A 23871-nucleotide genomic window follows, 5' to 3' on the forward strand; every position below is an offset into this window, starting at 1 on the left:
GTATTTTTCTTCCACAACTACTATTCATATTCAAAAGTGAAAGTGATTTAGGAAATAAATTATCTTTTAGAAATATATTTAGTGTCACATGTCTCGGTGCTTTCATTAAAATGGTAAAATGTTCTCCTTTCTGTCTTCATTGTTTTCCGTTCTGTAATTGTAAACTTAGCAGTGAGAGTTGTAGATGAAGACCTATGAGGTGCTACACGCCCCATCACGGACAATGAGCTGTCTTTGTCACTGTCACATCCAGGGCAGTGGCCAAATTAAAGACATTCATTTTCATGGCTGGTTATTACTACCTGATAACCTGAATGTTAAAACAAACACATTATCCCGGATGAGACGAAGAAGCTGGAGCCAGAAGAAACTGAAGCAGGATACCAGAAGGACAGTTGGAAAAACATTTGTCACGGTGGTATAAAGAAATGGAGCATAGCAGATTGTGTTTCTTAAAATCAGAGGAAAATAATTTGTTAATCTAGTTGACAAAGAACTGAATAGGAGTTCTCATTTCACAGGTCAAAAGTTCCAGTCTGGGGCTGTTGGACAGGAGGAACCAGCAAGGCTCAGAGGCAGCACGGGCAGGAGAACCGAGAGAGGGGCACAGGCAGCCAGGCTGCGGGTGTGGGCAAGAGGGAGCTAGCAGAGAGGACATCTGGGAGAGATGGGCAGAAATGAAGATGTGATCTTCTTCTTTTTTTTTTTTTTTTTTGAAAAAAGTAAAGCTTGATCTCCTTGGCAGGCATCTACAAAGAGATTTCAGAGGAAGAAATGGCTATTTTAGTTTGCAAATCTAGGATGCAAATTTCAAATGAAAATGTATCTGTCATCTTCATGCAGATAGCAAGTTAAATTGCCAAGAACAGAGACAGGAAATGAGGGAGTAAATAATAAAGGAGATCCAAAGCCTCCCCATGTAGCAAAGACATGGAGTAGGACCCTTTAAAAGATGTATTTATGGGACAAATAAATAAACAAATAAATAAATAAAGAGGACAGACTTACAAGTCAAGCAGCTTTCAAGAAGAGTGCAGCTGGCCATGTTAAGTTGGATGACAATAAATGCAAACTGACTGGGTTTTGGCAAAACTCCTGCCTGTCCTCTACACACTCATTTTCAATGTTCCTGGGGAGTATATTGAGCTCTTTGCCCAGTGGCTCTGAGATTTTTTTGTCTGCCATACATTGCTCCAGGAGGATAAGATTTTCTCCAGAGTATTTTTATGGGTTTAGGATTTATTCAACTCGTTTACGCCACCAATCTCAGAGGCCATACATTAACAAAGGCTTTCCTAAGTTACAAATTATTTTAATTTAAAGAAGATCATTCCACCCACCCCAAGACATTCATACGCAGATTTCGGGTGTCCAGATTGCCCTCTGAAAGCATTTGTTTCTATCTTTAGCAGTAGATTTGGGTTCTAATCCAGAAACCTTAATCTCCAGCAGTGAATTAAGATGAACCCGCCCTGATCAAATATCTCTTATGCTACATTAGCATGAATATAAATCATATTTCACAGCACACCTGGCCTTTGGGTTTTGTTGTTATTTTTACTGTTCCTGACACAAAATTACTATGCACAGAAAAATCAGCACTTGACATGTTTTACAAGTTACTTTAACCAATCTAAAAATCCTTGCTGCCTTGCAGAACCACAAAAAGCCTTTCAGATGCTTTGTGTAACTAACAATCCCAAGGATAAGTTTGAAAAGTAAACAAATAGAGATATGTTCACAAACACGTTTGGGAAAAACGCACCGCAGGTCGGCTATTAAACCTGTTACAGCTCCAGCCATGAGCTGGATGGAGACAGAAAGGAGAGCAGCTTCTTGCTCCTGTGCCGGCACTGCTTGTCGCTGGGTTTGTGCAGGTGCCAGTCCCAGCGGGCCTGACCAATAACCAGGTTACAATTTGCAGAAGCCTCTTCCCCTGGTTTCAGAAATAACTCAGACACAAGCAAGTCAAAAATACTTAGGATCCTAATTGTTAAAACTACATTGGAAATAAGCTGCAGGCTCCCATGTCACTTAGATTTTTTTAAGATATCATGAAAAGAGGATTTTAAGAAAGCCTTTAAAATTAATTAACATGGTCAATGAATCATCAAAACAGCTTTAGTATGGGTCTAAGGAAAGAAATTAAAAAGAAATACTTATTACTATCCACAAAAGTAGCATCCATTACGTAGCCAGAATGCAAGCTGAACCTTCTCTACTGTTTCCAATAGTGAAAATTTAATTTATAACAAACACTTCCTATTAAGTCTTGCCATGAGACACAAATAATGACAACAGCACTCTGAAAAGTGATCAAAACACATTTGATGAAGTCTGACATAATCTGTACCTAGGTAGGTACGCAGACATACCCAAGAGAACAGCAGTTTGGAATAGGTGGTAGGTCAGATAAACTGACGGGTCCATACTCATATCCGATCTGAAATTCACTTCTAACTGCTGTGCAGGTCTTCCCCTAGAAGGAGAAGCTAACGAAAGGAACCTAGAAATAAATTTGGGAAGATCTCGCCTGGAGCTGAAGGGGTATTCCCAGCAATTATTCCAACTGCAGCTTAACAAAAAGTTCCTAAACTGTATTGTCATTTAGCCCAGCTTCAAAGAAGATGTATTTTTTTCTACCTGTATAACTGCAAATATCTTTTGAACTCCCAAGCACCCAGAACACAAGCACAAGCCCTGGCATAGCTTCATTCCCTGCTGTCTAGGGTCTGCCTGAGACAGACCCAGCACAGCCAGGGCTGGATTTTAAGACTTCTGAAATCTTTACAAAGGATTTACTTGAACCAAGAGTAAAGCAGAAAAGAAAAATGCAAGAGCAGCTCAGCATCACTAATTGTTCAAAACAACTCTTGCTTGCCATCTCACACGCAATTAAGAAGCAGCTCCGAAACCTTCCCAGGCTGGCAATCCCTTTCTGTTGAGAACAGCGTCCTCCTGAAGAGCTGTGTAAAATGAATTCTTATATGCTATCTTTTCGGGTTCATTTCTCCCAGAAACCACATAGTCAGGAATATTTGTTGTAATACAGAGCAAAATTTGCAACAGAACTTCCTCTAAAATTAAAGATGAACATTAATAGCCCTAATTCTTCATTCCATTATGCATCACAGTAACAAGTACAACAGATCTTTATGCTGACACAAACAGCTTTGTTATTTATAACCACTTTCAAACCACTTTAAAGTATGAATTTGAGTTTACACAAATTAAGATAATAAAAATTACTTTTTTTTCTTAAATAATCTAATTGAACTAGTCTACTAATTTAAAATAAATGGGATGGAATGGAAATGTTCGACAATTTCAAAATAAATTACGTGTGGAACCAGGTTACGTTTAATCAAGCTGTCATGCAAATTAGCGGTTCGCTCAGCGAGTACTATTTAAAGAACTCCTTTGCTAGTGAAAGTGCTTTTGGAGCCATTACAGGAACTATCCACTTTTTGTTAAAGCCCAATGCGTGCTAAAAAGTGCAGCTCCCCAGAACAACGGCCGCAATTATGCAATCACAGAGCTTTGCTGGATGGGGAAACTCCACGTCAGCGAGCTGGGGGGGGGCTAACTACAGTAAGTGTTTTCCAAAAATAACTCAATCTGCAATACTGCACAGTGCCGGCAGAAGGGAGACCAGAGGAGGAGACGCAGCCGCGGTTCTCAGAGGAGGTGTGCGGGAGCTGCTCCATCCCGCTGGCAGCACGGGGCTCGCCCTTGCACCCATGGGCACTCGGCAGCAGCGTGCCCGTCAGTGGCACGGCGCCATCCAACACCCAGCACCTCGAGCAGCTAACCCCAGCCCCACGGAGCCACCGCTGTTAAAAATGGCCAAAACTAGAGCTGAGCACTGCCCACGGCACTTACTCATTCCCTGAATGTTTCTCTATTATCAACTGATTAACTGATGTGCAAGACTGCAACTTCGTAAAGGGGTTGACGCCTTCAAAGACCAGTCCAATGAATGTCTCTGGCTGTTTCAGGGGAAGGTTGCTGACTCTTCTCCAGATAAAGCATAAGAACATTCCTGATCCTGCCGTCACAGAGGTACGGGTGTACATTATTAATCAGCATACCCGTGTAGTCAAACTAATGTTCTTAAACAAGAAAAAAGAAGTATTTTAGTCTGCTATGAATAGATTTGTATTGATCTTCTGCACCCAGTCAGAAATTTTACTAGCAGATGCGCTTTGGATATTGTAATTTAACTTATGAATAATGTGTCAAGTCCTCTCCAAAGACAGCAAACATTTGCACAGAAATTGTATTCCGGGTAACATAAACTTTGATGAATTGTAAATACTGAACATCATTTGCTACTGTACCAAATAATATTACTTGCTGCTATTACAATGTATTACCTTCCATCTAAGAATTCAAAAGGCTTTCCAAAAATGTTAATGCACATCTAGCCCCCGCTCCCCTGCGAGGCACCACAGCAATTTCCAACCCATTCATGCTCAGTGAACATCTGAAGCTTCATGCCTACGCGTTGTTTGGTGGCTGCTTTTGTTTTATGTACTCACAATCACTGAGCATTGCAACCAAAAATGTTTTATCATGAACTGTAATCTTAGTGAGATAGCGGATCCTCTCTGTGATTTGCTGCAGCTGCAATCAGCAGGTTAACTAGCCGTAGGTTTTACACGAAAACCCCGTGTACACCCTGTGAGTGACTGGCTGGGTGTCTCCTCCCTTGGTCGCTGCTCGAGGCTTGGCTCTTCCCTGAGCCACGACTTGTGGCTCGCAGATAGAACTGCGCTGAGCCATCCTTAGCTTCGTATTGCATTTGCCACACTAGCATTACTTCCATGAATGCTTCACAACAATATTCCCTGTGATCCTTCACTTGGTTAATCTTGTAAAATGTATTCAGATGTGTCTAAAATATTAAAAAGTATGCCTTTCAAGACAGTAATTCTAGAAGTATTATATTTGATTTAGAAATAAATTTAGCTATATAAAATCTTCTCCTTCACTGTTCACTTTACCTAGCTAATATAAAAAAAAAAGCAGGAATCAGCATAATCCATTGGAAGAGCAATGCTTCGAGAGTTATTTGAATTAAGTCCAGATCTATGTGCAGCGCTCAGGGTTATTACTGTTTTCATAAACAGAATAATGCGTTCCCCAGGCATGAGTAGCTTCATTGCAGCAAACATTAATGCTGAAATAGATGGTGGGGAGAGAAAGGTGAACTACTGCTGGGGACAGAAGGCCACAGGTACAGAAAAGAAATAACATGCCAGGTGGTAGAACTACTCCGGTGTGCCAGGCACCTATATTTAGAAATCCCAGGCATCCGAAGATATTAATTATTTATATTACCACTTAAGTCGTAGCAGTATTTGTCAAAGAACACACGTTAACTGGAAATATGTGAACAAAACCACTGCACCCGGCGAGACGAGTATCACACAGAGCGCTCTGCTCAGCTCCAAAGCCAGGACTCATCTCGAACCCATTGCCCAGAGACAAAACCAGCAGGAATGAGTCACAAGCGTGTCCTACAGAGACAAAAATTCGTGATCGGGCGTTTAGACACGTCACACGAAGACAAAGAGGAGAAATCCAAACACAAGGCACGGTCACGCCGGGCCCACCCAGGCACCAGGTCTGTCGGGGGTGGCAGCTCTCCAGTGTCCTGGCAGAACAGGCAGAAGGACACAAAACCACAGAAAATCAGTGTGCTGTATCTGTGCTAATGACTCCCGGATCTTCTCCACTCCACAGCTGCGTCCCAAGCTTCATCTGAAACGTCGAGCCGCATCTGGCATCCCACAGATACCCGCTGACGGGCTCGGGGGCGCTCGGGACTCGCCACCTTCCCCCTGCCCTCACCCCTCGATCACCACAGACGGCTCCGAGCTCTGCCTGCTGGTCGGGCCTGCGAGCAGCACTGCCTGCCCCCGGCTCTGTGCCCATGCCCCAGCTCCCCGGCCGTGCCCTCGCGGAGCCAGCCCCGCGCCCAGCCCGAGCCTCGGGGTGCCCCGAGTGAGCCCAGCCTCCCTCCGGCTCCTGCACCCGCCTCTGCCAGGAGCTGAACGTGCAGGTGAGGAAAAAAGTCACGTGTTGAACGCGATAATTAAATTAATTCTAAATTAAGTCCTGGCCATGTGCAAGACTACACTGAAAAAAAAAAAAGGAAATGTAACCGCGACAAAAACTGTGTTTCCTTCTCTTTTCTTCTGCTATTTAATAGCCTCCGAATGGAAAGCCTAGCACAATTTTCTAGTCCAATTGTTCCAGCCAGGGGGAAAATTGCTCATCATAATTAGGCTGCTTTCATAACGTATCTACTCATTGCCCAGGCTCCTGTGAATGTGACCACGCACCGCACCTGCGGGTTGGTGCCCGCGCCCCGACCATCAGTCATTTCCCCACAGCCTCCTGCGCTCTCACCCGCCCCTGGCCTCGCTCCGTACCTGTGCAGGGCTCCAGGCCGAAAGCCGAGCTGAGGAAGTGCCAGGGGACACACGGAGATGACCGTCTGTGTGCCACGGCCCTGGGTGCCCCCTCAGACAGCCCGGCACGGCGCTCACTGCACGGGTACTGCCAGGGAGACTCCTACAGGGCAAACAACTTGTGTGGGCTTACTGCAACATTTTCCTTGGAAGATTGATGGGATCCTCACGTGTGACCTCAGAGGACACACGGCTGGCAGCTCTAGCACCAGAGCACCCCCCATACCCCGCCTGCCAGCCAGGTAACTGCTGAGCACAGCATCGCCATCCGTGGCCCCCGAATCCAGGACCCCCCGACCTGCAGCCGCAGAGCTGTGCCACACCATCAGGAGCTTTCAGGCAGGTCTTCATGGTAAGACACCTTGACGATTTCTGGGATCTTTCACAGAACTGCAGCCTTGCTCTTTTCCCTGTACTTGCCGTGTCTGGTACATGGCTGATCTGTTGGCAGGGGACGCAGCAGCCCCGGGCACCACGGGCTCATTGCTCGTGCCGCCAGGAGCAGAGAGGCACCGGGGAGCACTGGCACTGCCTTCGGATGGTCAGCCAGCCCCTGGGCAGCACCGGAGGGCACGGCTGTTTTAGAAAGCAGGACTATGAGGCTGAAGAACAAACAGAAGAAGAAAGGGCTCCTCTCCACGAGAGCCCCAACAAGTGCTAGGTGCACGTTTTGCTAGTAGATGAATCTCCTGGTTTGGAAGCATGGATTTCCAAATTCCTGGAGGGCAACAGTCATGTAGATGTTGGAACTGGATGCTGATATTTTAATTTCTAGCTGAAATGTCTGATCAACAGTTTATTTTGTAGCCCCTCTTTCTCCAGAAACAGCCCTGAAGGATTTCCAGACTTAATGAGGAATGATGCAATTCAACACACCAACATCTTCCTTCCGAAGGATTTCCTAAATTATTTGGACGGTGCATGCCACGATTCTCAAACCATTATGTAAATTTACACCCTGAAATGCATTACTAAAAAATCCTGATTAAAGTAACTTCAACAGTAAAGGTCAGAATTTTCTTTGTGGAAGGGAAACTACCATTGCCATTGCAGAGAGATGCAAGGAAGCTTTAGCGCATTGCTACAGCCACACTGAAAAGATTGTGAAGATTGGGGTGGCATCCTGGCATATGAGAGAGCCTCAGTGCAGCAAACACCTTAGACTGATCAACTTATTTCTGACTGTTTATAGTAGCACTTCAGCGACATTTAAAATATTTCATTTTAGATTTACTTCTAATTTCCATTCCAGTTAGTTATTAGCAATATAACGCTGCTGGAGTGGGAGCGTGATTAGAAGTTAGGAAGCGGCCTGGGGAGTCCAATCACAAGGAGTGTCTTGAGAGCTGCAATACAACTTAACTTATACCAAGATGACCTACAGGAGTAGTTAGACAGTGAAACACTCCAACATTTCTGTAAATATAACAAATTTGAGAAGTGTGCGATTTTGTCAGTTTACTGATTTAATTGCTATGGTAAACGCATAATATTCAAGGTAATTATGACATGACACATCGAGATAAGTGCATACGTAGTTTTTAATGCATTAACTTGTAATTTTTTAATATACCATCAAATTAAAAAAGAATAAATACTGTACACATGCATGTTTCAACATTATATTAATATGCATTATTTGGTTCTGTAAGCAACACACACCTGCAAACACATTGCCTTTTTGACTCTCACTAGGTATGAGATCTTTCATCACAGCTCAGTTACGCACTGTAACAGATGACTCAATACTTCATAAGCACGGATTCTAAAATAAGTCAATTTAATAACGTAAGTCCTTTCTGAGACCTTCATATACAGCTGTGCTCATTTTTTAACTAATTTAGTTCATCTGATTCAAATCCCTCATTAAAAACTGCTACATTATGATGGTCAGAAACAGAATAACTGCAATAATTGCTTTTATACCTGATAGAGTTTCCGATTTTAAATCGTGTTTTCAACAAGGCTGGGTTCATTTATGTTGTAGAAAAGACCTCAGCCTTTCGGGCTTTGTGCCACAGTAGACAAACACAGACTACTTGTATTTCTCTGTTTATTTCTGCCAAGGCATACATACCTCTGGCCACCTTTGAAAAACTCTTGATAGGACAGTTCAGGATTATTGAATTATTTGGGATTTCACTCCCCAAATCAATCAGTCTCCTGCAGATGGTAAGCATTCACGGTCTGGTACAACCTCACCTATAATCCACCTCAAAGTGTGCTGACACCGTTCAAGTTCTTCTAGGACCATTTCCCAATTTCTGTTACAATTAAGCTAAAGGAGAGTCTCATCCACCTAAAAATCTGGTATAGCATGCCTTGTAACTCCTACTCCTTCAGCAAGAAACCACAATCAATCAGTAGGAAACGCTACATGAGGACAATTTGGGGCACTCAGGGAAGTCAACACACCTTTGAGAATTAAGAAACCGCCAACGGGCTCCCTGCAAGCCCTGCCACGTCCACGTCTGCCCCTGGCTAACCCCTGCCTCGCTCCCAGCACCACAGCACCCACCCTGTCCCCATGCACAGGCTGTGCCTGGGCACCACCAGGGCAGCAGAGCCCGGCCGTGCCCCTCGATGCAGGAGGACGCAGCCTCCTGCTCCCCGTGCCGTGGTGGAGCGCCGGCCACTGCCACCATCGCCGTGCAGTCGGGAGCCCACAGCTCCGGGTGACTGCTGGCTGCTGTTGTCTGCTCTGCACTTCAGTGCTGGGTGTCCTGAACAGGCAGAACAGCCTTCGTGGAAAACGAACAGTTTTGTTCTCCACCTGAGGCACCTAAACCTCTGCTGTTCTCCCTCACACTCATGGGTGATGGCAAGGAAGGAAGTTCTCCTCCTCTGCTGTCAGGAAGAACTCTTGACCTTTACTCAGCCAATTCAGAGAAAATTCACAGTTTTACATCTTGCTGAGTCTTCACTGCAGTATGGCCCATCCGTTTGGGCTTCACAGTGTGCTTTACCTGTGTGAGCCCATTCAGGGGCCAGGCCGCACCAAGTGAAGGATGCTGAGGCAGGAACCCCCCAGGGAGCCACTGTGGGCACTGGTCTCTCTCGCAGGAATCTCAGTGCTCACGGGTCCAAAGCTACCCAAGCAGAAGTCCACAGAGGCCCCGGCTATTACAACCTCCCCTGGGAAGGAACGAGGCATGGGCCGTGGTTCTGACATCCAGCACCAGCTGTGCCAAGCGCCCTTCACACCCAATGCAGCGCAGCGTTCCCCTGCGCACACACCTGGATGGCACCAGCAGCCCTCCCAGTTCCTACACACACCACAGCATCACAGAGTTCCCAACCTCCAGCACAGGACAGGCTGCTCTGTACCATACAGCACAGAGTAGCTGATCCGATATGAAATCTGAGCAGTAGCAATATACACTTTATGTCAAAGTGTGTCGCACAACGTAAAAACGCGCTTATCCCCAGACTGCAATGTATCACTTACTTAAAATATTGGCTTCAATATTTAACATTTTCATTTTTCTGTCACACGTTTACAGCTCTACTTTAAAATTAAGTGACACCACAATTTATCAAACGCTAAGGTTATGCCTGGAGCTCCTGTGTCAAGCTGAATGTTTTTAGTGAGTAGCACTCACAGTCACGGAGAACGGGCAAACATGGTGTGCTAAGCTACCCTCCCCACGAAACTTCCTTCAGATAAATAAAAACCAGCAAATTGGGATTACAGTGGTTGAACCGAGGCACAGGAGCTGTTTCCCCAGAGCACCGTGTCCCAGGCAGGCCCTGGTGCCCAGCTCGCAGCAGCACCGCTCCTCGGCTGCGGCGGCGATGGATTGCTGCGCCAGGCCCACGCTGTGCTATTTGCACGGGTTCTCCCCTTCTGGTGGAGGAGTGCCCACCCACCGATAATAATAACCACTACGAGCTTTCCAGACTAGCTTGAGCTCACGAAGAAATACCCGAGAACACCCCCTCTGCCCTGCCGGAGCTGCCTGGCTGGGGAGCCGGGAGCGCCCGCGGCCCTGGCGCTGCGCAGGGTGAGGCTGCTGTGGAGCAAACACCCTCCTGGCTGGCACAGCCCTCCCGAGTGCTTTCGCTGTTACCAGGTCTCTTATTTCGAAAGAGAGTAAAATTGGCTGGATTAAATAAACCAGAAATTGCAGAGAGCAATCGCATATTGCTTATCTTCTAGAGAAGGTCTTGTGCTCCTGTTCCCACGGGAATGAAGTGCTCCAACATGTTGTCTCTGCAAACCTTCACCGCTGTTATTAAAACCCAGAACCAGTGAAATGGAGGTAAAAACGCTTTCATAGATATTTCAGCACTGTGGCAGGCTTATTAAAACATGCTAAAAAAATTATTGAAGAGTTTTCACACAAGGGTCATGCTGGACTACCCACTTGGATTTTAAATGCACTCAGCTGCACCAGGAACCTTATCCTGCCACTTACAGAGCCGACTGGCACATGCAGCACTTCCCACAACAGGTCAGGGGACAAGTGGAAGAGAAAGTTCTAGGCAGTGAGCATCGACAAGCAGAAAGAGCAGGGGAAAAAAGGGAAAAAAATGGTTTAGCAAAATCCGGCTTCACTTCCTCCGGCAGCATTTGTGTTTACCAGCAGCACAATCTCCTCCACCACTCCCTCCCCGCGCTGGCAGCACCGCGAGCACCCAGCATCCTTCCCCAGGCGGGGGGCAGCCAGGACAGGAGCCCGGGGAGCCCCCTCCTGCCTGAGCTCGCCCTAGGGGACAGCTGGAGACGTGAGGAATGCGCTCCAATTTCATGGGTAAGAGAAACTATCAGCCTCTATATCAAATTAACAGCTTTAATATAAAAACCCAGCACTAGGTCTATAAAAAAACAAACAAAAAACCTTTACGTGTGCCTGTGTATCTGTGTATCTGTCACCTTAGCCAGAAATCACACTATCGTACCGAAGGGTTTTCCTGGGAGAGAAGAGCTGCCGGGGGGATGGCCAAGCACCTTCTCAGGAAGCAGCAGGCAGGTACCAGCATGACACCTGGGGACAGCCACGTGGCAGCACGGGGCTGGCTGCCAGGCCGCAGGAGGAAGGGGCCGGCGGCAGCACGGGGCAGAGTCCTGCCGGCACCAACCCTGCCTCCCAGGGCAGCTGCGGGATCCACTGCTGGGGCGAGGCGGGATGGTGCCACCATTTATTTTGGATGCTCACATACGTCTTAATCATGCTAAATCAACAAGAACTTTGTCTGAAACGTCTCCTTCCCTTCTTCCATCACGTTTTCCTTGGAGAGAACTGCCTTCAGTGTCACCCCCGCCTAATGGAGCACGCCCAGTCTGTAGCTGGTAGCACAGCCTCAGTGCCTCTGGACGAGGTTACCAGAAGCCACCATCTCAGTGAGAAGCATAAGCGTGGTTTGGAGCCTTGCTTTCTTCTTTAGCTGGTTACTTACAACACTCGTGGTGCAGCTTCCCACCTCTCGGAGCACCCCAGCACCTCTCGGCCCCGCACACCACCGATGCCCGCGCCATGCCCTGGGCAGCCCCATCCCCTCTGCACCTAACGGCACGTGGAGCAAGCCTCAAAGCCGTGCGCTGAGACACAACAAGCCTTCGGTCCGTCCCGAGGAAACCAGGGCCCAAGACCTGCATCTCCTTCTCCCACGTAGAATAAACCCAGCAGGCGTGTCCTCGCCCAACGGGGGTGGGTGGTCAGGAAGGGAGCCCTTGGTTCCCCATGGCAGTCCTGTGCTGGTGGATCACACCCAGCCAAAAACATTTTTAACGGGAACCCAGTGAAGTATCCAAGGCGTACAACTGTACCGTGCGTTGTGTATGCCTGTGTTTGCAGGGAGTAAGGTTCCTGCACTCTTCCAACAGAAGCGCGTTATGTAAATTCAACGGGTGCATCGCAGATGCTGTACTGAACTGGACGGATATCTTATTCCTGTGTATTTAAATAAACACAGAAAAAACGCAGCCTGCTGCACATAAATATATATAATTTCCTTCATTTACATTGACGTTTGCATAAGAAAAATTGCAGGAGATTTCTGCAAGAAGTATTGTATGTTAATTAGATTTTCCAAGACAAAACTGATACTGCTAACAGTTGGATACTCTCTTTGTTTTAATTATGCATGACTAATGATAGCTGTTTGGCTGTCTGACCACCAGATTGTCTGCTGTTGCCAAGGGAAAATCTTTTAAAATAGATTGACAGCTTCTCTGTTATAAAACAGAGCATGTTCTAGCTCATCTCGTGTTTTTGAAAGAGCTTTGCAGGTATAAAAATCCAAACTTTGCCTGTGCACAATGACATAATCCTTCCACCCTGGCATACGTCCACAGCCACCCCAGACAGCGACGATATAAGCTTGAAGATGCCCAGGAACTGCAGAACCACCACTAGCAGGTAGAGCAGCCAGACCCCATGCTGAGCCCAGTGCCGGGCCATGCTGACCGTCAGGTCTCTGGCTTGTTTTCTCTGCGGAGCCGAAAACCAGCGGGTAGCCCGGTAGCTCGTGGTATGGCAGCGCCAAGGCGCGAGGTGTCTGGTAGGGCTGTGCAGGACAAGGGGCCACGGCGGCCCCGCAGCACGGGGAGGGCTGTGCTCAGCCCCCTCTGCCAGGCTGCACACCGGGGCTTTCCCTGGGGGTGTCCCTGCACACCCACCTCGCACACTGACCCATGCCGCGGGGTGCTCACACAGCCACAGACCACAAGGAACTGCCCTGGCTGCCTACGGCTTACAGGAGCACATCGCTGCACTGGCATGAACCTCGAACCGAAGTCTGGGCTGAGTTGGGGAAAATCTACAAATTCGCAGAGTTCCTTCCTCTGCTTTAAGCGGGACCTTTCTGTTCACACAAGGACGTGGATTTCGTACTGATCATCCCTTCTCAAAGACTGACAGAGAGCCAAGACCGAAGAGGACTCCGAAGACCACCCCCACCTCTGCCAGCAGGCAGAGCCTTAACAGAGGGTTATTTAACCAAAAATTCTCCCCGTGCTCCTCATGGGGAATAGCACTCACGGGGAGACAAAGGTTTGTCTTTGCTCCTTGCCCTTCCAGACAATTGACACACAGCTGAAGCAGGGTGAGGCAGCCCTCAGCACCGACCCAGACGGAGCCCTGGGCTGCCTGCTGCTGCCACTGCCACCCGCGGCACCTCGCTGAGCTTGGATGGAGCCACGGCAGGGCGAGAAACCTGCACCTCCCGGGGCTGAGGGGGCCGAGAGGGGTGGGGACGGGCTCCCACCGGCCGGCCGGGGCTGTGGGAGCCTTCACAGAGTCCCAGGGGGGCTTGGCTTCAAAGGGGCCTCACAGATCGTCTGGTTCACACCCCTGCCACGGGGGTTAGAGCCGCAGCGGCAGTGCCGGCATCGCCACCTTCTCCCTGCTGGTTCTGTTACCGCGTGCAGAGGGGTCCAAGAGAGGGCCAGAATGCCTCTGAAAGCCCGGCCTGCCGTGTTAAAGCAGTTCAGTGCACTTCCAGTACTGCAGGGCACCACAGCACACCACGGCCAGGGAGAACTCACCCATGGCCGTGCTCGGGAGCCGCAGAGCCACGGCACCAGAGCTGGCATCAGGAGCGCACCCATGTTCACACGTGGAGTGCAAGCCCCTCCGCACCACCCACCCACACACGTCTCTAAAGCACTGAGATGTCTCCAGAGCGGTCCCCGATCCCGCTGCAGCACAGCTCTGGGCCTCCAGGCACAGCCCTGGGTCAGGCTCCTGCCAGCAGCGGCAGCGCGGAGCCAATGCCCCCTGCTGCTGCTGGGCTGGGGGGCCCGGCGGCTGCCCTGGGCCAGGGGCTGCGGCCACCTCTTGTGCGGGATGACAAGAAGGGAAATCAGGTCTGTTTCTTGCTCCATCAAACAGCCCTTTGGACCAAACTCTTTTTTTCACTCCTGATTCCTTGTTTTATTGTTTCCTCTGTGTAACACCTGAAACACTCGCAGTGGTTTAAAAAGATAAATTACCTTCATTTTCTATGAATTTATGTGTGTCAACCGCATGGATGAGAGGCGAGTGCCATAATACGCTTATTTAAAAATTGGTAGAGATTTGGAACGTGCAATTGTTACCCGAACACCAGCCTGATTTTACAGGGGTGTGTGTGCACCTCAGTCTACACGTAACACAGCTATATTTCAGAGAAACGGGAACAAAGCTTCACACAGCCAAATAATTTATGATCCTGAACTGCACAGGAATACCAAAAGAGTACGGAAGTCAAGAAATGTACCTGCTGAAATCATAAAGGAAAGAGGATTTCTTTTTATATTTATTTCACCACCTGTCCCCAAAGAGAAACCTGCATTTGTACATGCTTGCATACAACTGCATCCAACACTGGTGTACGGACGCGCATCAGAGGGACTGTAATGTCAGAATATGCACAGTCTCTTAATGTTTAAATAAGCCATACGCTCTTGATAGGCTTCTCTTAGTCAAACTACAAAACTCTCATTCCAAATGCCACTCCCCAGTAATGTGAATGACAGCGGATGGAGAATGTTTTGTGGATGTGTCACCAGCTTTCCGTGACCATTGCAGCTCCCTTGGCAAAGACCATTTGCTGCTGAAGGACAGCTCTTGTTGGAAGGGAAGGCAAAAGCGGCACTGAACTCCCAAGCCCAACAGTCACCACCCCCCACTCAGCAACTTAGACACGAGTTAGGCACCCACAGCCCTCCCCTGAAGACCCCAACAGCTTTGGGGTGAGAGCCTGCCTGACCCCCTGCCTGACCCCCACCTGAGCCACATGGGCACCTTCGCCGAGCTGGCCAAGGCTGGGGGCTGCTCCTCGGGACCACTGAAGTGTGATTCTGTGGGACTCACAGCTCCAGGAGTACTGGCACGGAGCCCCCACGAGAACCCCTGCCGACGACCACAAACCTCCAGTTGCACTCCTGACTGCCCGCAGCCAGGGGAAGCAGAGTCGGGAACTGGAAGTGGTCCCAGGAAGGTTTTGTTTGGCCAGGGCTCCCCTGCGCCTGCGGTCAGACACTGCTGTACCCCCTGCAAAGGGAAGCCTGGTCTGGAAACCAGGATGTTTGCAGAGCCAGAGAAGCTGGAGGCGTGGGCTAGGATGCTGCTGCTGCTGCCAACCTGCTGGTGCCAAAACAGAATCCGTCCCCGTACCAGGCCGATTCCAAAGTGGCTCAAACACGGCCGTTACCGCATCCAGACGGAAAGCAAGAGGGCAGCAAACAGAAAACACAGCAAGCACCTGGGCCAGTCAAACGGTGATAAAGAAATCAGCGAGCTTGACAGCGATTAACACGCCTCAAAGCGTGTTTACAAGACAGAAAGCTGCAACCCCTCGCTCCATAAAGCCTGTGCTGCAGCGCTGTGACACCTCACCTCCGGACACCAGCCTGGGAGGGACTTGAGTGCATTTACCATAAACACCTCTCATTTTCTTTGCTAGAATTTATTTCATTTTCTGTGATGACTTCTTTATACGCAGCTTCACACCCTGCCTAGTGTATAATTTCTCATTTATTTATCAGAGAGCAGCCAGCACGCAGGAACTCACTTCTCAGTAAAGGCACCGTGCGTCCAAGAACGCAGCAACAACAAAAAAAGAAAACCAAAAATGAATCTAGGACCTGAGCCTTATGTGAGAAAACAAGAGCCACTCCAAATATTTGGTCATGCCAAATGTTCACGACACCTCCTTCTGGTGACCCCTCCACGTGCAGAACAGCTCCTCACCTCCCCGTGTGGAGCTGGGAGGCTCCGGCCAGCCCAGCCTGCGAGGTCCCTCGGGGCGGCTGCACGGCCCCTGGCCTGGCAGGCACGGCTCCTGCGTGGTGCCACCGGCAGCCCTGCTGCGGTCACGGCCCCATCTCCCAGACCAGGAGGATGTCACACATCTTCACACATCTTTGGGAGCCTTGACCCAGCTGATGGAGGCTTCAGCCTTTGCAGTGATTAATCCACACAGAATCACAGAATTGTCTGGGTTGGCAGAGACCTCCAAGATCACCAAGTCCAACCTCTGACCTAGCACTAACCAGTCCTCCACTAACCCATATCACTGAGCTCCACATCTAGATGTCTTTTAAAGACCCCCCATTTAATGTATTCCACAGCATACATTTAATAAATTACTCCATACCCGCACAGCAGAGAGAAGTCTGTTGTTTTAGAAATGTGCCAGGTTTAACCCCTAATTTCCTGTGACTGCACAACACAAAAGAACTACCAGGTACACTAGCTTTTATCAGCCATGAGCTATAGAAACACAAAATGCAGGAAAAGAGGCTGCTTGTTCCAGAAACCATTTTGATCATCCTCAGATTTGTACCTTTAGGGATTCTAAGCGGGATCTGTTTACACATCACAGACAGGTGAATAGGAGCTGTTAGTAACCAAACACCATTCTCTCGGGTCTGTGAAGCCACGAGGGCAGCATGGCCACAGCCCAGGGAACGCCAGCCTGGGGACCACTGTGCCCTCAGCCCCAGGGCCACGGGGCCCTCGCTGCCTCCCCAGGGCGAGCAGAGGCAGCCTCAGCCCCCCGAGCAGCGAGGCCTCAGCCGCAGCCCTGCAGGAGCGGAGCCGTCCCCCCGGCTGCTCCCAGCCCGCTGCGCCGCGGTTGGCACCTCCCTTGCACCGCCGCTTCCCCGGTGCTGCCGGCGTGTCGGGGCTCCAGAGACAGCCGAGGGCGATCCCTGTCTCACGGGAGGGCTTTGGAAGGGTCAGCAGAGCAGCCCGGTTCTGCAAAGGCAGACTGCCGGCTGCACTCCTAGCGATTCACCACGTAGCGATCCGTTGCTTTCATAAAAACATTTTTACAACTTTCTCTCTCCTTCCTCAGGACTTCTCGTTAAATCCTAGGCAAGTACCTGGGAAGCATACAGAGCAGGTGCAGGACAGAATTTGTACTTTGAAAACAAGCATTTCCTCAAATTACTTTGTCATACAAAACAACTGCCTGTCAGACAGAATTCCTTCAGATTTCAATAACTGGTAAAACAAACAGCGTTGGGGCAGCATGGACCAAACACGGACTGAAAACAAACAAGACCCAGCTTTTAATTGTTCAGGCTACAGAAAGAGCTCATCACCAGAAAGAACACCTTGCAGAAGGACGGGTTTTCCTTAGAGTCATTCACGAGAGGCTTTCCCTGGCACACCCCACCCCGGCCCTCCGAGGGAGCTGGGCATTCTCTCACGGCTGCTGCCGGTGTGCGCGGCGGTGCCACGAGCACGTGGGGCAATGCTGGTGCTGCGTGGGCTCGACAGGCGGGAGCTAACTGCTGCAAGGCAAGGGGCACGCGGGGTTTATGTGCTGTGTGTTAGCACGTGGAAGCTTTACCTGGAAACCCGTACAGGAGGCGTCAGCCCTCATTTGTAGTGACGATGATGGAAAGCGATCGCGAGGACTGAGGCTGGGCTGCGGCGCGTCCAGCCCCCGCGGTGCTCACTGGGAGGTGCCACGAGCCCCCTGCCCTCACATTTTGGGTAGGAGCGAGGTGCATGGGCAGAGGCCTGACACAGGCGGCTGGCCACGTCCCCGCGGGGCGCAGAGCCCCCCGCACGGGTTGGCACACAGCCGAGGGCACCGCGTGGGATGCACCCTGCCAGGGGGTGCGTGGAAACGCAAACGTGCGTCTCGTAAATCACCGCGATCTTCTTTCGGCCAGCAAAACGCTGACTCAAAGCCACGTGAATCGCTCCCCTTTCCTAGCATTAATTATTGAAGCAAGAACGCCAGACGCTTTAAGTGGAGCGCTGTGCGATCTGTAATGGGTAAGGAGGTAACTTTCCGAGCCCTCATTGCCAGAGAGCAGCGAGGAGCTGAGGGGTGAATCAACACATGGCAGCAGGAAGGCACCGATGGCCATCTTGCAGTAGGAGGCAGGGACCTACTGCACGCAGCCAACTTGGGATGCTGCAGCCTACAGAAACCGAGAGGAGCTAAATCCAGAGGGCTACAGAGCTGGAAGAAAACACTCCTCTTTAACCCCTAAACTGCTTCATCCAGCTCACCAGGATCTGCATCTAAATAAACGGCCAGCTTCCAATAACGAGGACGCTAATAGCATTTCTTCTCCTGTGTATTTAAACATGTTAAGTTACAGAGATCTGGTGAGGAAGAACTCAGGAGGAGCAGCACCGATGCGCACCCTGAGATACACACCGAGCAGCTCTGCCCGTCTCCCGTGCTCTGTTTGGAAGGTGCCTTCCTGTAGGCTTCCTGCAGGCTTCCTGCACTCCCCCTTCAAGTTGTATTCCCAGCTGAAAACAAAACAAGCTGCTATTTGAAGGAAAGCCTACGAAAGGCGTAAGAAATGAAAGAAATTAATCACAGAGCAAGAGAATGAAAAAACACCACCCAGCTACAACCCCATGTTATTTCACCACCTAATTGCTTTGTTCCGGAGTTAAGCGGCGATGTTCATGCTCCCTTTCACACCAGCTCTTCACAAAACAGAAATTCTCCCTCGCTTGTGAGACAACAGCAACGCTTTAATCTTAAAGCCCTGATTTCATTTATGTAACCTATCCAGCGGCACAGACGCTGAGTTTCAGACACAACCCCAGGCCTAGGAAACGGCACGTATTCTGGCGGAAAGCCACCCAGAGGAAACCTTTAGAGCACCTGTACGATGTCTGAATGAGGTGGCTCTAAACATACGTTCGTTTACGTCCTGAAAACGCTCGGTACCGGCTGAGCACCTGCGTGCCTGCCAGCTCACCGAGCTCCCTTCTGTGCAACCGTTAGATCCGGAGCGGCACGAGGAAGGCAGGCGTATTGCTGTGCTTCCTTCGCTCCCCGGTTCCGCAGGCAGAACGCACGAGGACTTCAGGACGCCTCCAAACACAGCGCCGAGCCGAGGCGCACACACACAGCCCGACACAGACCCCTGCTGTATCTCCAGCAGCTCCTGCAGCAGGGCCGGGCGGGCTGCGCGGCGGCTCCCGGCTCCCAGCTCCTGCCGGCGGCACCTCCCGAGCCGCTCACGGCGCGTCCCAGCCGCTGGCACCGCGCCGGGCTCGGGCGCAGCCGGGACGGGCACCGGGCACGGGACGGGCCGGGCACAGCCCCACCGGCACCAGCTCCGCACCGGGGGAGCTGCGGTGCCCGTAACCACGGCAACGCGGCACCAAAGTACGGATAAAAGTTAGGACCGGGGACACAGCGCTGCCGCGGGGCTCGATGCGCTCCTCGCCGGGACACGGCACCGGGGGAACCGGGGGGCACCGGGGGGCGAGGGACCCGTCCCGTCCCGTCCCGTCCCGTCCCGCCGAGCCACCGGGACGGGCCCGGGGTGCAGCCCCCTCCCCTCCCCTCCCCTCCCCTCCCCTCCCGTCCCCGAGCCGTGCCGAGCGCCCCCCGCCCGCTGCCCCCCGCCGGGACCCCCCGTTCTCCCCGGTTCCCCCCCCGTCCCCCGCCGCCGCCCCGTACCTCAGCACGGCCGTGTCCCCCTTCCGCACCACCAGGCTGTCCGCGGCCGCCCCGGGGAAGTCGCCGCCCGGCGCGGCGATGCGGCCGGGGGGCAGGAGGCAGCAGAGGCCGAGCAGCACGGCCGCCAGCCACTGCTGGGAGCCCCCTGCGCCCCGCACCGGCCGCGCCATCCCCGCGCCGCTCCGCGCTGCTGCCCCTGGGCCCGGCGGCGCCCGAGCGCGGCCCCCGGCGGCGGCGGCGGCCCCGGCCCCTTGGTGCTGCCCGCGGTCGGCGCCCGAGCGCGGCGCGTGGCTGCTCCCGGGCGGCCGCCGCAGCATCTATTGCGCGGGAGGAGGGCAGCCAGCCCGCTCTGCGCTCTGCGCTCTGCGCGCCGCGGCGGCGGCGGCGGCGGCGGGCGGCCCCCGGGCTGCCGGCGCGTTGCCATGCAGCCGTTGCCCCGGCAACCGGCCTGGCGGCGCGCGGGCGCGCGCAAGGGACGAGCGGGGGCGCGCGGCGGCCGCGACGGGGACCGCGGGAGGCGCCCGCAGCGGCCCCGCTCGGCCCCGAGCCGCCCGCACGCCCCCTGCTCAGCCCCCGGGGCACGGCCTGGGGTCCCGCGGCTCCCCCCCGCTCCCGGTGCGCAGCGGCAGCGCGTGAGGGCAGGGAGCGCCCGGTGAGCGTCTCCAGCAGCCAGCACCCCGCCAGGGCTCTGCCACAGCGCCACAGAATTACTGCCGGGTGGGCAGGGACCTCGAGATCACCGGGTCCCGGCTCTGAGCTGGCACTGACCAGCCCTCCGCTAACCCCTACCGCTAAGCTCAGCTTTAGGGGGACACGCTCCTTCCCCTGGGCGCTTTGCCCTTGCTCACTGCGCCCCACTGCAGGGGGCCTGCCCCTTCCCTCGGTAAACGAAGAGGGGGAGAGGACAGCGCACAAAGCTTGATGTGGAGGACTCGCCCTCACCACAACGCAGCCCCACCAGGAGACAGCTCCAACAGCTCCCTGCGCTGCTGCTGCCCCATGCAGGGCTCCTCAGCCAGCCCTGCACAGCCCTGGGAACCTCCTGCACGCACAAGCTGAACATTGGGCATCAGAAACGCTGCCAGGAGAATTTCCAGCACAGCACCGTGCATTCAGACACCCACCTCCCAGCAGGACAGCCTCTAACCACACATTTCCATTTCCCTCACTGACCAGGGGCCGTTTTACACACAGGCCTGGCCCACGCCACCACCGTCACCACCCCACCGCCACCAGTGGCTGCGGTCAGTCCAGCAGCCATCTCCTCTGCACGGCTCCCATCCCACTGCGCAGAGTCTCTCAGGTGTAATACGAGCACAATCCCTCATCTCTGCTGCAAAATGGTCCCTTCCACCACTTCCCAAATCAGTGCACACCTCACTATTTTTCAGGTTAACCTTTCGGGTAGGGGAAGGTGGTTTCTTTTTTGTTTGTTAGGAGAAAAAAAAAAAGTTTCTCAAGGCTGCCTTTCTGCTCTTCCTTTCAACAACTAAGCTAAGCACCCAAACTAGATAATGCCATTATTTCGTAGCAAACAGACAAAAGAGTACAGATCCGTGAGCTCAGCCCCTTACCCTGCAGTCCCCAGTGCAATGTGGCTCCTAGTGTAACTGGTACGCAAAACATTTCTATTACAGCAGCTCTGCCAACATTTGTCAAATCTATTGATCTTTTCCCAAGTACTTGGGACAGAACACTTCGGAAGGTATCTCTGATCTTCAGCGACACGTCTTAGTCTTTGGGGGAAAGACCTTTCCCAGGTGCGATGCTTTCCACAAGTATGTCGTGTTGGTATGGAGAAGAGGAAGCCCTGTAACCACGTGGGAACTGGAGAGGCCGTTGAAGTGTTTTGATGCATTAAGTACTCGGATCACCTAGTGAAAGATGTGATATAATAGTCGAGATCTAATTTTAGGGAGAGCTCTGCAATCTTTAATGAGTCACATGATGTCGCTTTTACTTGACCTTAATGAACAATCAAATAATTTGCTCCTCCTTAAATAGGAAGCAGAAAAGACATTTCCTCAATAACATTCTATTAATTTCATGGGAGATCACATAAATCTCAATCAACAATAGCCAATATATTTTTTTTTTCTCTTTTGGATTCCTGTTCCCTGGCTCTCAGGCTAGTTGCAGAGCAATGGAGAAAGAAAGCAGGTCAGGAGTCAATAACAGCTATGCCAATCAGGGTTGCTCCAGAGACTAAATTCTTTCATCTGAATCTCCCTCACCTCCCCCCAGTCCAGGAAGCTTGCAGAAAAAAAAAATAATAATCTCGTACCAGCTGTACACACACACAGAAAAAATATTTCCAGGGGCAGGAAGGGGGGGAATGGACATGACACAGGGACACAGACACACTCTGCCACTTCAGCTACTTTACTGTGAATGCCATGTGGCTGTTGTAGCACGTTAGTTTCTCCTCAAGGAGCTAGGTACTTCACACAGAGCAGTGGTGAGGCCGTATGGTATTTCCTGTGATTTGGCAGCGTATTTTTGTTTGGAGTCATTTGGAACAGCTACATGTATTGGTGGTTTGCAAGTACTTGTTTGACAGTTTGCACAGATATTCAAGACTGGTTCACAAACTTCGCACTTGCCTTTTTGTTTCTTTTCTTCCTCTCCTGAACATCTTAATGCTAGTGACAGAAGATGGAAGCTGAACAACTAGAAAAAACTCTGAGACTGGGTATGTTCGGTCAGCGTCCTGAAGGTAGCGTTCATCATGAGCAGAGTAACAAGCAATTCAGACATCTGCCTGCTCTGCATGGACCCAGGCGCTGCTCTTGGGTGCACTAACCTGCTCCTGGAAGCCCCTCGCGTGGCACAGTGGGGAGCTGGCAGGTGGCTGATTTTCAGTGAGCTCTGCCAGTTCAGTCAGATCCTAATGCCTGGTCACAGCAAATTCCAGCTGGTTTCATTTTTGCGTCCTTTGGACAGAACCACCAACGGCTAACAGCCCCTGAGTTGGTCAAGAAGTTGACCATTTCTTCACATTCTAACATTGGCTGGAAACGTGCGTGTTGTATTTCAGGTCCTAACAGCATCCACGCCAGTGGCATTTCCAAGGTACTTCTGGCCTTCTGAAACAAGCACACTGCAGTATATGGCTCAGATCAAAATCTTGTTACCCAGAGCTCCATGAGAATGAGGTGGGTAATTCCCATCTATCCAATGGCCCAGAGAGTTTCTGGAGTCTCCTTCTCTGGAGATATTCAAAACCGCCTGGATGCCATCCTGTGCAACGTTTGGACCAGATAGTTTCCAGAGGCATCTTCCTACCTCAGCCATTCTGAGATGCTTTGATTTTGTGATTTGTTCACTTCTGAGATACATATTTTGAAAAGTATTCAAGAATTTCAACCTAGTTGCCAAATGACTTTAATGTCATACATTGTCTGGGAACAGCCACCTGAGAACTGCCGTGATACGAACCCTGGTAACAAAAACTTTGTTTCTGCTTTCTAAATACATGATAGGTATTCTGGAAAACTTGGAGTCTTTTGGAACAACCTGGAAGAAAAACAACGAAGAGCAAACAAACAAACAAACTTGGCTACTCTGTATTTTCAGAGTTGTATCTTGTGTCTAAATTCACAAATGCTTTGGAATTTTGAAACAATTTTACAATGGCAAAAAAAACAGTAGAATCTGCCAGGTAATGAATAAAACATTCCCAGAGGTAACAGTAGTTAACAAATTTTAATTGAAAATCTTAAAATGAAAAAAAAAAAGAAAAAAATTATTAGATTAGAAGCAGTCTGTCCTAATATTCTCAGGCAATATTCTCTATTTTTTTTTTTTTGCCCCTCTCTCCTAGTACAAAAACATCACATAAGTAAGGACAACACTGTACTGCTGTGCAAAATCTTCTGAGAAGCATACAGCTACAGCTCAGCCTTCTTTGATGGTGTTCCAAGTTGTCTAAAATTTGAACAAACAACCTATAGCACCCAAATAATTTTTGAGTTTTAGAATTCAAAGAGCAATTTGTGATGTTTCCGCAGAG

General features: G+C 50.7%; 1 protein-coding gene across 2 annotated transcripts in view; it reads right to left on the minus strand.

Moving 5' to 3' along the window:
- Nucleotides 1-20140, minus strand: part of NEGR1 (neuronal growth regulator 1) — a 238574-nt gene extending 218434 nt beyond the window's left edge. Inside the window, exon 1 of one of the 2 annotated variants that reach the window (XM_084527909.1) lies at nucleotides 19860-20140. In XM_084527909.1, coding sequence (XP_084384035.1) covers nucleotides 19860-20029 — 170 coding nt within the window. In that variant the 5' untranslated portion in view covers nucleotides 20030-20140. The remainder of the gene's footprint in view (nucleotides 1-19859) is intronic. The other variant, XM_084527908.1, reaches the window with a different exon arrangement.
- Nucleotides 20141-23871: the final 3731 nt, after the last annotated feature.

The sequence above is a fragment of the Aythya ferina genome (genome assembly GCF_964211825.1).
Source record: "Aythya ferina genome assembly, chromosome: 8".
In the NCBI taxonomy this organism is placed as follows: Eukaryota; Metazoa; Chordata; class Aves; order Anseriformes; family Anatidae; genus Aythya; species Aythya ferina.